Source organism: Eublepharis macularius, chromosome 11 (assembly GCF_028583425.1).
Source record: "Eublepharis macularius isolate TG4126 chromosome 11, MPM_Emac_v1.0, whole genome shotgun sequence".
Taxonomy (NCBI): Eukaryota; Metazoa; Chordata; class Lepidosauria; order Squamata; family Eublepharidae; genus Eublepharis; species Eublepharis macularius.
Genome location: NC_072800.1, coordinates 46,185,423 through 46,199,754, shown reverse-complemented (window position 1 = coordinate 46,199,754; position 14,332 = coordinate 46,185,423). Strand labels below are relative to the sequence as shown.

General features: G+C 42.0%; 1 protein-coding gene across 1 annotated transcript in view; it reads right to left on the bottom strand.

Moving 5' to 3' along the window:
• Positions 1-14,332, bottom strand: part of RFTN1 (raftlin, lipid raft linker 1) — a 202,791-nt gene that overhangs the window by 6,038 nt on the left and 182,421 nt on the right. Inside the window, exon 8 of the mRNA XM_054991528.1 lies at positions 1,871-1,974. Coding sequence (XP_054847503.1) covers positions 1,871-1,974 — 104 coding nt within the window. The remainder of the gene's footprint in view (positions 1-1,870; positions 1,975-14,332) is intronic.

The window sequence follows — 14,332 nt, the reverse complement described above, 5'->3', positions numbered from 1 at the left end:
GCTATTAAGACATAAGAACACCTATATGCTGATGAATATATTGATGAAAGCCTTCTGTGACTTGGACACAACTATCCATTCCAAGCATCAAACTGGAATAACCATAACTGACATATTTAACTAACAGAGAACCAATCTGCATTCAAAAGCTGTGGGAACCATAACGTCAACTTCAGTCAATAAAAGAATGAAAGCAACACACACACACACACACACACACACATACACAGACAGCCCCACCTACCTCCGAATGAAAATAAAACAGAATGAACTCAAAGCAGCACACAGATAGCCCCGCCCCACCCCACCCCGAAAAGAAAGCAGAATGAACTCAAAGCAGCAGACATACACACACACCGCCCCCCCACCCCCCCAATGAAAGTAAAACAGAATAAATTCAAAGCAGCACACACACACACAGAAACCCCTGAATGAAAGCAGAGTGAACTCTCAAAGCAGCTTAACCCGCCTCTGCAGAACCCATGCCAGGCCCCAGCTTGCTCTCTCTCTCTCACTCACAGAGGAATGAAAAAAAAGCAGAATGAACTCAAAGCAACTAAACCTCCTCTGCAGAAGCCGCGCTGGATCCCAGCTTGCTCTCTCTCTCTTCCACACACACACACAGGAATGAAAAGACAGCAGAATGAACTCAAAGCTGCTTAGCCTCCTCTGCAGACCCTGCACCAGGCCGGAGCAGAGTCTGCTTGCTCTCTCTCTCTCTCTCTCACACACACACACACACTCACTCACTCACTCAAGAAAGCAGAATGAACTCAAAGCAGCTTATCCTCCTCTTGCTCGCTCTCGCTCCCCCCCCCCACACACAGAGGAATGAAAAGAAAGCAGAATGAATTCAAAGCTGCTTAGCCTCCTCTGCAGAGCCCGCACCAGGCCTGAGCAGAGTCTGCTCTCTCTCTCTCTCTCTCTCTCTCTCTCTCACACACACACACACACACACACTCACTCACTCAAGAAAGCAGAATGAACTCAAAGCAGCTTATCCTTCTCGACAGAGCCCGTGGGGCTGAAGGAAGAAGGAATCACGTGGGTAGATTCTAGAGCTGCCAGAACACCATTCCGGAGTGTTCTCCCTCAAAAAAAGCACTGCTTCTAACACATCTCTCACTACATCTGAGTCCTACAAATGGGGAATGCCACTTAATGCACATTTAGTTTAAAGGTGGTGGGATAGGGTAGAGAGCCAGTTTGGTGTAGTGGTTAAGAGTGCGGGACTCTAATCTGGAGAACCGGGTTTGATTCCCCACTCCTCCACTTGAAGCCAGCTGGGTGACCTTGGGCTAGTCACAGTTCTCTGGAGCTCTCTCAGCCCCACCCACCTCACAGGGTGTTTTGTTGCGGGGATGATAGTAACATACTTTGTAAACCGCTCTGAGTGGGTATTAAGTCATCCTGAAGGGCGGTATATAAATCAAATGTTATATCATTATTATTATTATTATTATTATTATTATTATTATTAATGTTATCTGCATTTGGTAACAATCTAGTTAGATATGGAAACCTCGTGGTGCTTTTCTGTAAGGGAAAGAAAATGCTTTCTTTGAAAGGCATCCAAGAAGAGAAAGGGGACATTTCTACTTTGTCTATCACCTTCAAAATCACAGGATCTGATCTTTTAGATCAGTAATGGAAAGGATCTAAGGCAGGATGTGTAACTTCAGCCCAGATATGCTGCATCACCAGCAGCAGGTCTCTCTCTACTTTCCCTACAAGATCAAAGAAAGAAAGATAAAGAGCAGTCCAACACTGCTGCGACAGGCCATGCACAAAGTGGAACACCCGGTTAAGAGCAAGGACGGCTCTCCAACTGACTTCTGTACTTGGGAAAAAGGCCATTGTTTCACAGTACCTGTTTGTCTTTACAACCGGCGTGGGAAGCACACAGGTCAGCTGCCAGCCATATATAGCAAGAGAGTTCAGCAAGGGAATGTAATCTGCCTGCACGTGAGCCCCCTGGGGAAGAGAAATTAAACCATTACAGTTAACGTGGAAAGTGAAACCATTTTTATAAAAGGTTGTTTACTAATGGGTTAGATCATTTCTGCAATTTCAGCAAAACAGAAAGAGTAATTAATATTATAGAACAAAAGGAACGAAGGGTTGTTTTTCAGTTCTTGCTGAAGGGTTAAATAATTTTGTCTGAACAGTAGAAACACATTTCTTTCCATGCTCCAAAACCTTTCATGTGGCAGCTGATGAATCAGATCAACAGGACTAATTCATTTTGTTTTGTGGGAGATCCCCTGGATGAATGGCCTCCCGGAATATTAGCTGAAAGAGAACAATTACCTCCTTCCAGACAAAAGGGTATTCAAGCAGTACAAAATCCAGCTATGCTAACACTGGGCCAATTCTGCTGTTCACTATACAAGGAGAAACTGCTGAGTAATTCTGTTAAAAGAAAGCCTGCAACTAAGTTTACACCAATTGGGCCCAGAGAAAAATTGTTCTGATTTTCAGAGTAGTTCATGGTGTGTTAAATGACATTATGTTGGTAATGAGCCCATGTTATTTGCATCTAGCAGCGATGGTAAGGAAATATGAATGCAAGCCGTTTTATTCTTTGTGTTAGCCACAGGCACAAGCACGGCTCATTTGTTATTCTTCATCAACCAATATGAGAGACCAAAATAGTACCTTTAAGAGTCTAGCTCAGTAAAGTACAAGCTTGCCAATTCTGTGTTGCTCTTCAAGACCAAATGATGCTCACAGAAGAGTAAATGGAGGTCATGACAGATTGCCAGACAGCACTAACTAAGGTCTTATCTTAATTAGTGCTCATCTTATATTCCAAATATATTTATTTCTCATTTTCATTCAATCATTCAAATACTTTTAATGGCATACAAAGATCTAAGACAGCAAACAAGTCACTATAAAATTACGTAAAATATCAGAAGACAATATATTTATACAAAACTTGTATGAATCTTAAGCACACTCACTAAAAACTCCTTATCCTTTAACAGAAAACGACAAAAAGATAGATTGTTCTGGTGTTCAATATGCATTGGCAACCTCTCAAACAGCATTCTCCGCAACTTATCATAAACGGCATTCCAAAATTATATGCTGGATGGTATCTGGGCAGTTGGCTCCACACAAACAGGGGCGACCAGACTTACCTGGCGCCCGGTTGCCGCCGGCGGGCCGGGAGGGAGACGGGGAGCAGGCAACGGCTGGGCGCCGGCTCGCCCGGGACGCCCGGGCGGGCCGGCGCCCAATCGGATTCAAATCCGGGGCCGACCAATCACGGCGGCCCAGGCCGGCCCTGGGGGGGCGGGGATTGGCCGCGGACCTTGGGTCCGCGGTTTTCTCTCTGGTCCGGCAGCGGGGTATTTACCCAGCTGCCGTCCCCGCCCACCTCACTTCTCCTCGGTCTGCGGTCTCCCACCCACCACTCCCTTTGCTTCATGTTTTGCTTTTTGTCACAACTTTGGGCGGTGGGCATTGGGTCAGATCCCTTTTGGGGGGGAGCCGGGGGCCTCCGCCCCAGGCTCCCCCTTAAGGAGATTCCCTTAAGGAATCTTGGGAGTGAGGCATGGGGATGCATGCCCAGCTCGGGGGCTGCCACGGCATCCTCACTCCCAGGTGGCAGGGGAATCACCCAGGGGTGTACACCCAGGTGATCTCCCCTTAAATGTCACTCCTTGGGGTCCCTCCCCCAGCCTGGGTCTGGGGGGGGTTGAGGCTCATCGGCTGTCAGGCGGGGCAGCCGATGCTTTTGGCGGATCTGACCCACATGCAGCGCCAATACTCCTTGTGTTCTGCTGTTAATAAAGTTGTGGCCATGTTTTACCCAAATCTTCGTGTGGTCTCGGTCTGTTGCGGGTTCCCCTGCTCCCTCCACTCGGCCTAGGCGGTAAACAATGTCTTTCTGAAAAGGGGACTCGCTGGTATCTCCCCTGAAGGACATTGGAGGGAAAGGCATTTAGTCTGACCAACATAAAGGCCCTACAACAACCTGGGGTCTCAAGATCATAAAAGTACTGCGGAATTCTGCCAACGTACGTAGTCAATCCTAATGCAGCTGAGGAGCAAACAAAAGGTTAGGCTGGAAATAACTTCTGTTACTCCCAATCTAGTAGACGCTTCTTAACACAAGGATATAGGCCTTATCAGACATAAATAAGTCCTCCACTGCTAGTCCCATATACTTAAGTTTACTCAGTATTCCAGCTGACCATGCCCAGGAATACTGATCCCTTTTCAAATAGGTTAATAGACTAGAAGGCTCGGCTCTAAAATAAATTTTGAGCCAAAATTTAAAGCCCTTGTCTCAATCAAAGATCGACCCAATTCAGCACACAAAGCAAAACAGGAAACACAATTTGGGACACCAAAAATTTGCCTAAAGAATGTTGCTTGGATATCCTCCACCTTCCTGATATTTATTTCTCTTTTACATGGTACCTGTTTATTAGCATTGCTGCAGATACTTTTTAAGCTTTCCATAAACCCTTTATAGTCTCTTGTAATCAAGCCTTGTAACAACCTTTTGAGGTTGTGTTGTGTGTGTGTATGTGCCGTCAAGTCGTTTCCAACCTATGGCAACCCTATGAATGAAAGACCTCCAAAATGTTCTATCTCTAACAGACCTACTCAGATCCTGCAAACTGGAGGATGTGGCTTCTTTTATTGAGTCAAGCCACCTTGTTTTGGGTCTTCCTCTTTTCCTGCTGCCTTCCACTTTCCCTAGCATTATTGACTTTTCCAGAGAATCTTGTCTTCTCATGATGTGACCAAAGTACGATAGCTTTAGTCTTGTCATTTTAGCTTCTAAGGAGAATTCCAGATTGATTTGATCTAGTACCCACTTATTTGTCTTTTTGGCTGTCCATGGTATCTGCAAAACTCTCCTCCAGCACCACATCTCAAATGAATCAATTTTTTTCCTGTCAGCTTTCTTTACCATCCAACTTTCACATCCATACATGGCAATGGGGAATACCATAGTTTGGATTGTCTTGATCTTGGTTCCTAGAGAGACATCTTTATCTTTAAGGATCTTATCTAGCTCCCTCAAAGCTGCTCTTCCAAGTCTCAATCTTCTGATTTCTTTACTGCAGTCTCCCTGTTGGTTGATGATTGAGCCAAGGAATAGAAAATCTTGAACAACTTCAATTTCCTCATTGTCAACTTTAAAATTGTGTAGTTCCTCGGTACTTTTGTCTTCTTGATGTTCAGTTGTAATCCTGCTTTGGCGCTTTCCCCTTTAACCTTCATCAGTAGTCATTTCAAGTCTTCACTATTTTCTGCTAGTAATGTGGCGTCATCTGTATATCTCAAATTGTTAATGTTCCTCCCACCAATTTTCACTCCACCTTCTTCTAGATCTAATCCAGCTTTCCTTATGATATACTCTGCATAGAGGTTGAACAGGTAGGGAGATAATATGCATCCTTGTCTGACACCCTAGCCAATTGGAAACCATTCTGTTTCCTCATATTCTGTCCTGACAGTAGCCTCTTGTCCAGAATACAAGTTGTGCATCAAAACAATCAGATGTTGTGGCACCCCCATTTCTTTTAAGACTCTCCATAGCTTTTCATGATCTACACAGTCAAAAGCTTTGCTGTAATATATAAAACACAGGCTGATTTTCTTCTGACATTCCCTGGTATGTTCCATTAGCCATCGTAAATTTGCAATGTGATCTCTGGTGCCTCTTCCTTTTCTGAATCCAGCTTGAACATCTGGCATTTCTCGTTCCATATACGGTAAGAGTCTTTGCTGTATAATTTTGAGCATCACTTTGCTTGCATGGGAAATTAACGCAATTGTCCGATAGTTACTGCACTCCTTGGTGTCCCCTTTTTTGGAGATTGGAATGCAGACTGAACATTTCCAGTCAGTGGGCCATTGTTTTGTTTTCCATATTTGCTGACATATTCTTGTTAAGATTCTGATGGACTCCATTTCTGTGGCTTGAAATAGCTCTATTGGTATTCCATCTACTCCAGGTGCTTTGTTTCTCTCAATTACTTTGAGTGCAGCTTTTACTTCACTTTCTAGGATTTCTGGTTCTTCATCAAAAGATTCGTCAAAAGTATCTGTCATCCTTCCATCTCTTTTGTATAGTTCCTCAATGTATTGTTTCCATCTTTCCTTTATTTTAGCATCCCAAGGCGTGGCTTGAATTTCCCTTTGATTTCGCGGATCTTTTGGTAAAAATCTCTTGTTCTTCCTTCTTTGTTGTTCTCTTCTATCTCTGCGTGCAAGTTGCTGAAAAGCTGCATTTAGAGTTTTGACCCTATTTCTGTTGCCTTTTGTTTTTGCTTCTCGTCTATCTTTAGCAATTTTAAGAGTTTCCTCAGATATCCATTTAGGCTTCTCCTTTCTTTTGGCTACAGGGATAGTCTTTGCATATTCGTCCTTGATAATATCTCTAGTCTCAGCCCATAATTCTTCTGGCTCACGATCAATTAAACTTAGTATTGCAAATCTGTTCCTTACCTGGTCTTTAAATTCTTCAGGAATATTATTTAGATTGTATTTTGGCACTATGATTCTTTTAGTGTTTCTTTTCAGCTTTATTCTAATTTTTTATATTAACAACTCATGATCTGTATCGCAATCAGCTCCTGGTCTTGTTTTAGCTGAGAGAATAGAGCTTCTCCATCTACTGCTTCCAATTACGTAATCTATTAGGTTCCTGTATTGGTCACCTGGTGATTTCCACGTATACAATCGTCTTTTTGGTTGCCTGAAGCATGTATTAGCAATGAACAGGTTGTTGGCTTCACAAAATTCTATGAGCCGCTCTCCTGCTTCATTTCGTGATCCTAATCCAAATTTTCCAACTATGTTTGATTCTGCTTTATCACTGACTTTTGCATTCCAGTCGCCTATGATTATCAGCATATTTTGTTTAGGTGTGTTGTCAATTTCTTCTTGGACACTTGTGTAAAAGTTTTCTATTTCTTCCTCTTCAGCAGCCGTAGTTGGAGCATAAACTTGAATGATGGTTATGTTAACAGGCTTTCCCTGAAGTCTGATATTACTCGGTCAGACTTTGCGTTGTAGCTCTTGACTGCTTGTGCTATGTCTCGCCTCACTATTAGAGCAACAACATTTCTTTTGAGTCCATTTCCGCAGTAAAACATTGTGTGATTTTCTGACTGAAAATGTCCTGAGTCAGTCCACATTAGTTCACTCACACCCAGGACTGCAATGTTGAAATGTTCCATTTCTTGTTTTACAATTTCTAGCTTACCTGTTTTCATACTTCTCACATTCCACGTTCCTATTATGTGTGTCCCACAGCTTTGGACATTCCTTTTGCATCTATTCTATTTGCATCTTTTGAGGTTGGTTACTGTTATTCCCGTTTTACAGATGGGAGACTATGAATTAGTAGCTTGTCTTAGGCCACACAGTGTTAGTTGTTTGTTAATTTACATTTCATATTAAATACATTCTATATTGCTACACAGATTTCAAAATGAAATTCATCACACTACCAAAACAAATCCTTCCATAATTTCCCATTCTTTATACTTCCTGCTTCCCAGAAATTCTTTTTGCCTGTCCTTGCCCTTGCTGTCCCTCTGAGACCATCAAAAGCAGAAGGACCTTGTTGTCTAGACAATCCTGAAACTACTCCAACAAGCAAACACTCGATGAACGCACTTTTTTTCCTGTGGAAATTTAACACAGAAGCACAAAATATCAGAAGCAAGCCAAGAACTGGCACAATCACCATTTAAAGAAAGGTCTGTGAAGATGATGGACTTGCCTAGTAATACTAATGACCAATATCAACACAGTTAAGACATTTCCTCTAGAACACAAAATATCTCTTGACAGCCATCATGACCACAATAGGGGAACACTGCCGTACAGCAAGGCCCTGTACCAACTTGCTGTCAAACAAAATTCTTTCCTCTTCCTAATTTACCAAATGGCCCAGAGCCAGAGGATCCTTGTTACCAGGGAGCACCACCCACTTCTATCACAGCATACCACCAGATGTCAAAGCCAGAGAATAATTTGTTCTGGCAACTGAGGAAAGCATAAGAACTCTTGGCTTCTGCAGAAGCCAAACCATTTTTTTTGCTACACAGTCATTGCTGGGTTTCTCTTCTTATTTTCACTGCACTGTTCCTGGTAACACAACAAAAATGTTGGGGGGGGGGCCTGTGGCTCAGTGGTAGAGTATCTGTGCTACATGCATTAAGTGCCAGATTCAACCCCATCATCTCCAGTTAAAACAATCAGGTGGGTGATGTGAAAGACCACCACCAAGCCCCTGGAGAGCCACTGCCAGCCTAAGCAGAGAGTAGTAACTTTGATACACCAATACTCTGATTCCGTATAAAGCAGCATCATATGGTGTTCATTAGAGCCAGGATATGCTAATTAGGAAGTACTGGTTGCATTCACAAATTCTCAGATATTACATTATTTATTTACAAAATTTCTACCCTGCCTTTCTGCCCTCATCAGGGCCTCCAAGATGACTAACAGATTAAAATATGCATAATAACAACATGTCTTAAAAACCAAGACGATCAAATTGCAAAAAATTGCTATTACGCAATTATAGCACAACATGCAACGTGTGGATGCAATCATTATAATCTTGATAGTGGCAAAGAAGTCACCATTTCAGCTATAGGTGAAATTCTGACTATCATAATTAAAAGGTACTGTGGACCAAGTATTTAAGTGTATTTTTATAGAGTTTAAGTAGAAATGCTATTTTCCCACCAAAAAATAAGGTGAAAATATAGTAGCAGTCTAATTTTTGTAAAAGCTCAGTATAAAGGAAGAGCAAATGTAAAGACAAAAGCTTGAATTTTAAAGAAAATGCTGGCAGGAGGAAGAAAAAGACAGTGTGGCTGGTCTACAAATCAAACAGAGAGACGTTTTCTTCTGTGAGAGAAAGCAAAATTTTAATGAACCCATTCCCGTTCTCCTGCAGTTGATAAGTAATCTCTGATCACACCTTGAGTGTCAAAAACCAGAGCATGTTGAGAAGGCTGTTTTCCTGTCTTGCAGCAGATAAAAAGAACTCAATTTTACTTATGATTTTGCTGTTTGTTTTTTTCTCCCCTCTCTCATTCTGTGATAGTCTAGCTCATTAGAAAAACTAGAAAGCTTTGCAATTTGAGAAATAAGTGGAAAGAAATATCTAGGCCAAGCTAGCATAAAGAAAACCTGTATTAGCAATTTTCTCTCTTTTTTGCCCCAATTGTAGACAAAAAAAAAACTCTAAACAAAACACGGTCCACAGTTGCTCTAAGAATGGGAAAAGCTCATTTTGAAGCAATTTGTTTGGTGGATGAATTACATAGCAGCTGTAGAAATCTATATAATTTTAGAGTCTGAAAGGATGCCACTCATCATCTAGCTCTACCATTTATATGTTGAAATAACCTATATTTGAAATAAAAAGTCCAAATAAGGTGCTTGTCAAGCTACCTCTTGGAAACCATTAAGGAAGAAAAAATATTGTGAAGCTGAGCATATGGATGTTCCTGAAGGCATCGCTCTAAAAGATACTACACTGAAGGCTGTGATTGTAAATCGTGTTAATGGAAGAAACCCAATGAAGTTAGAATCCTGAAGATCTTGCTAGCATTTTCCATTCATAGATTCTAACAAGCTATGATTTACAGCAAAAGCATGCATGTGTTGTGTGTATCTATGCACTACTCTTGAATAAAACACAATGGAGGGCTTTGTAAACAGGATTGCATCTGAACTTTATGAGGAAAGCTGCCTATTAGAAAAATTTATAAATATAAATTATAAATATAGGCCTTTTCTGCTTGGGTGATTTTTGCCAATTCTGGCCCCATACTGCTTTGAGTTTTCTTCCAAATTCACCTTCACATTTAAATGTGGTGTTTTTAAGTGTTCTCTGAATTTTCTGCCAGTGCTTATTCCTTGATGTTTTTCTCAATGTGGTTTTGAGTTGGCTTTTTCAATTGTGCAGAATTTTCCTTTTGTTCTCCTCCGCCCTCCCCCCCCTCTCTGCAGGTCACTTCTTGATGACTGATCTCTCCATCTTCCTCTCAGGTTCTCCTTCCCTAGTCCCCCTTCTTTCCCAAGATGGCTTTATTTTTTTAAAAAACCTTAAAGATGTTGTAATATAGTAATATCATGCTATTTATTGGATTGTGTCATTTTGCCCCACCAGTGACAGACTCTGCCTCCCAGCTCAGGGTGAGCCTAAGCAGGGCTCTCGGGTTTAGACTGAGGGGAGGGGTCATAAATCATAAACAAAAATGTATTGTCGAAGGCTTTCACGGCCGGAGAACGATGGCTGTTGTGGGTTTTCCGGGCTGTATTGCCGTGGTCTTGGCATTGTAGTTCTTTCCTCTTGAGTGACACTGAGAGATCTCTGTCTTTTGGTGCTACACCTCTGAAGATGCCAGCCACAACTGCTGGCGAAACGTCAGGAACTACAATGCCAAGACCACGGCAATACAGCCCGGAAAACCCACAACAGCCATAAACAAAAATGTCTACTTGGAGCATGGCTGTCATGTATTGGGGAAATTTATTTAAACCAAGCATAATGACATTATCACATAGTGTTACTTTGTGTTGTGGTTACATGGATCCAGGGCTGGTGCCACCGTTGAGGCGGGGGCTGCGGGCACCGCGGGGCTGGAGGGGGTGCCAGGGGCGGAGGCGCGCATCCTGTGCCGCCGCCGGCCAGCCCTGCACTGCCGCAGCACGCCCCCGGGCGGGCACAGCAGCCACGGGCCACCCTCCTTGTCTCTCTAAACTCCTTTTCCACCATTTTTTCAATAAAATGAGGTAAGAGTCATAAGGCTGCTTCTCCGTTGGCTACCTTCCTCCCAGATATGCACTCACTCTCTTATTTTTTTTTCCAACCCAAGAACGATTCCTAACCTTGCTGCTTATTCTCTGCTGGCTTTAAAAGCCAGGAAAGGGTTAAATGGCTGCTTTCCCCCTTCTCCCTCTAGGGTTTGTGTACACACTTTCTTTTCTTTTTAAGCCAGGAAAGAGTTGTAACATGTGCTGTGTTGTAACATTACTGCTTATTCACTGCTGGCTTTAAAAGCCAGGAAAGGGTTACCAATTGTTTCTTGTTAATCTGTGCTATCTTGTAATTCATTGTATGCATTTTGTTAATAAAATTTTGTTTATTTAAAAAAAGCCAGGAAAGGGTTAAATGGCTGCTTTTCCCTCTCTTCTGCTAATGTGTAAAAAAAAAAAAGTGTTTTGCACAGCTGTTTGGGATGAAGCAGCAGAATTTTAACCTTTTCCTGGCTTGGCATTAAAAAAAAAAAGAGGGTAGAACAAGCACAAAAAGTACATATTTCACCCCAGAACTCTGCCACCAATTGCCTCTCCACAGTGGCCATGGGACAGTCCAATCATCAAATACAGGGTGGGGGATGGGTTCCAACACTGCAACATTACTATGCCTGCTCAACATTTTTTTAAAAGAAGTGTGACATGAATTGCAAAGCCCTGAAACCCTGAAAATGATCCAAGGCTTCCAATGAAACACCAGATGCTAAATCAAAACTGCCTTGTACAGTGTAAAATATGCAGGTGCAATGCCGAAGCCATTGCGATCACAGCAAATGCTCATAAATGGCGAGTTAAACCTTGAGTGCAAAAAGGGCCAATTAAGTGTTCCCAATGCCCCCTCCCCCACAATAGCAACAATGCTTCTGCTTGACACAAGTATTCACATGCAGTTTTTAACTGGGGGAAATCTTGTGCTTACATTTGAGCTTGAAAAAGCAAGTACAGATCATATTAAGATACAAGGAATTTTTCAAAAAGCTACAACTTAGAAAAAGAGGATCTTTTCACACATATAGCTAGCAAGATGAGATCTGATCTCACTTGATGCAATTCCATGCCGAATGAATAATGTGATTACATTGGGAGAGCCAATTGCATGGGTCTTTCCAACCTGAAAGTGGCCACTCTCATTGTGGGTTGTAGATTGTGCAGTTTTCCCCATGCAGTATTGGGCCCTACCCATCTGATTGCATCATTCTATTGGGTGTCCCTGTAGGACAGGACTGCACCATGTGAAATCAGCTCCTATGCTGCTGGCTATCCATATGAAGGGGGCTGTAATTAATTTTGACAACGGCAAGTTAACAGAAGCTTTGCTTAATTTTTTTCTGGCAAACAGTTGCAACATGCAAGTCTAATTACATTTATCTGTTTTCTCTTAGGACTAGATTCCCAGATACATGGCACATGCCTTCTGAACCTCCCTTTTTTAAGACCTGGGTAATGAAACTGACAATATAAGCAACACTAAGACCTTTGTAAGAAGACACTACATAAACATTCAAACTCACCACACAGTGGATGCCTCAAGATTATGTTAACTTGCATGACTCCTCTTCGTATACCCATTCTAATGCAAGGTCAGCACAATGGAGCTATTTTGCACAGGGCTCTACATGCATATACCCTGATGTATAATTTGTGAGCTATTTTTAATTAAAATTATGGTGTCCAAATCACACAAATCAGTTCTATGTATGTGTAGGCCACTATGTAAACCTTTGCACCAATGCTGCAAATAATGAGTAGGGCCGGATGCATCAAGGAGAATGACGCAAGCTAGTACAGTGCATCTTGGCCTTCGACCATGTAGTGTGTGACTGTGTACAGCTTCTTGGTGGTGGAAAGTGCTATCAAGTCATAGCTGATTTATAGCGACCCCACTGGAATTTTCAAGGCAAGAGATTAACAGAGATCAATTACCATTGCCTGCCTCTACAACCCTGGTCTTCTCTGGAGGGCTCCTATCCAAATACCACCCAAGGCCGGCCCTGCTTTTGAGCTCTGACAAGATTGGGCTTGCTTGGACCATCAAGGTCAGAGCGTACAGCATCCTACAACATGCAAGATGCCAATATGACTTACCAAGTCACTTAATCTGAGACAGCAGCCTATGTGATAACCACTTGGAAAAGCCTATGGAGCAGCATTCAAAACAGATGATGCTCAAAAACTGTGTGGTCACTTTTAACATCAGAAAGTTACCCTTGGCAAAGATCTCTTCCCTGAATGTTTCAAAATGGAAAAAAGCATAGCGTGCAAACATGCATGTTTGATATAGGGAGGTGGGGAAAGAATGAGTCTGGCCTGCCAAAACTAACAGTGAAAAATCTGCCTAGCAATGAATTTACATAGTTTGTATATTCCAATGAATGAAAAGATGATTGAGTAGTTAATGACTTTTCCATCCCATTTGTTGATTATTTCCATAGACATTTCTGGTTTTTTTTAAAGCTTACCACAGAATGAGAGAATAGCATCTGTGAGTCTTCTAGTAACATAATTCTAAACTTCACATGTATTTTTAACATTACAGCAATATATTTAGAGAAGTTAATGATTAAAGACATTATTTACAGAATTTGGCTTTGAGAGCTAAACTGAGGAGCATGGTGAGGCCATCTGCATTTTAAAGTAAATTCTGGGATTTGCAGATTGTTTGCTAAATCCCACTTGGGTGCTTTTCTTGCAAATCTTTAACCCCCGCTCTTCTCCATTGTATACATGGAAAGCTGCACATTAATAAATTATCTGAATTTTCAAACAGCAAAAACCAGCTTTGAGGAGCAAAGATTGCTCAAATGCATCTAGAGAAGCCACAGGCATAGCTGTACATAGAATGTGGTTCAGTTCAACTTTGGCTTTGTGCAGCTCAGCATGGACTAATGATTTCCCCACTCAATCGGAGTAATCTGTGATGACTGTAACACATTATTACTTCTAAAACAAAAGAAAATTTTTTTACTATAAAGCATTAGTTCTCAGCCAGCTCAGTTGTGAAAGCTAAAAATTGTATTTACAACTGTACACACATAAACAAGATAACAGCTCTTAAGACCCAACTGAACAAATCCCGGCTAAAACACATAGTTCCAAAATAACTCCAAAGTGCTTGTCCGATCTGTCATGGCTTTGGGCCTAACTATGTATTACATTACTTTTGGAGAGGTATATTGTGATGTTACACACTTTCCCTGTGTGTGTGGGCCTGATTTGGATCAGGACACTGATGCACGTGGAGAGGGAGAGAATAGATCTTCCTCATGCACTGTTTTCCCAACGCGAAACGGTTCTGGGGTTTCTATTGGCACCAATGGGGAAACATGTAGCCTATCAATACACATGAAGTCCCCTACAGGGCAAATAGCACCCTGGAGCATTGCAGACGGGAAAGCAATGCAGGGGGAAGATCTAAGCACTCTTGCTGGCATTGTGGTCTCCATCTGTATCAGATCTGTATGTACCTGGAAACAGAGTTGGCAGGTCTCCGAGAACAGCAGGATGTCTCCTGCCC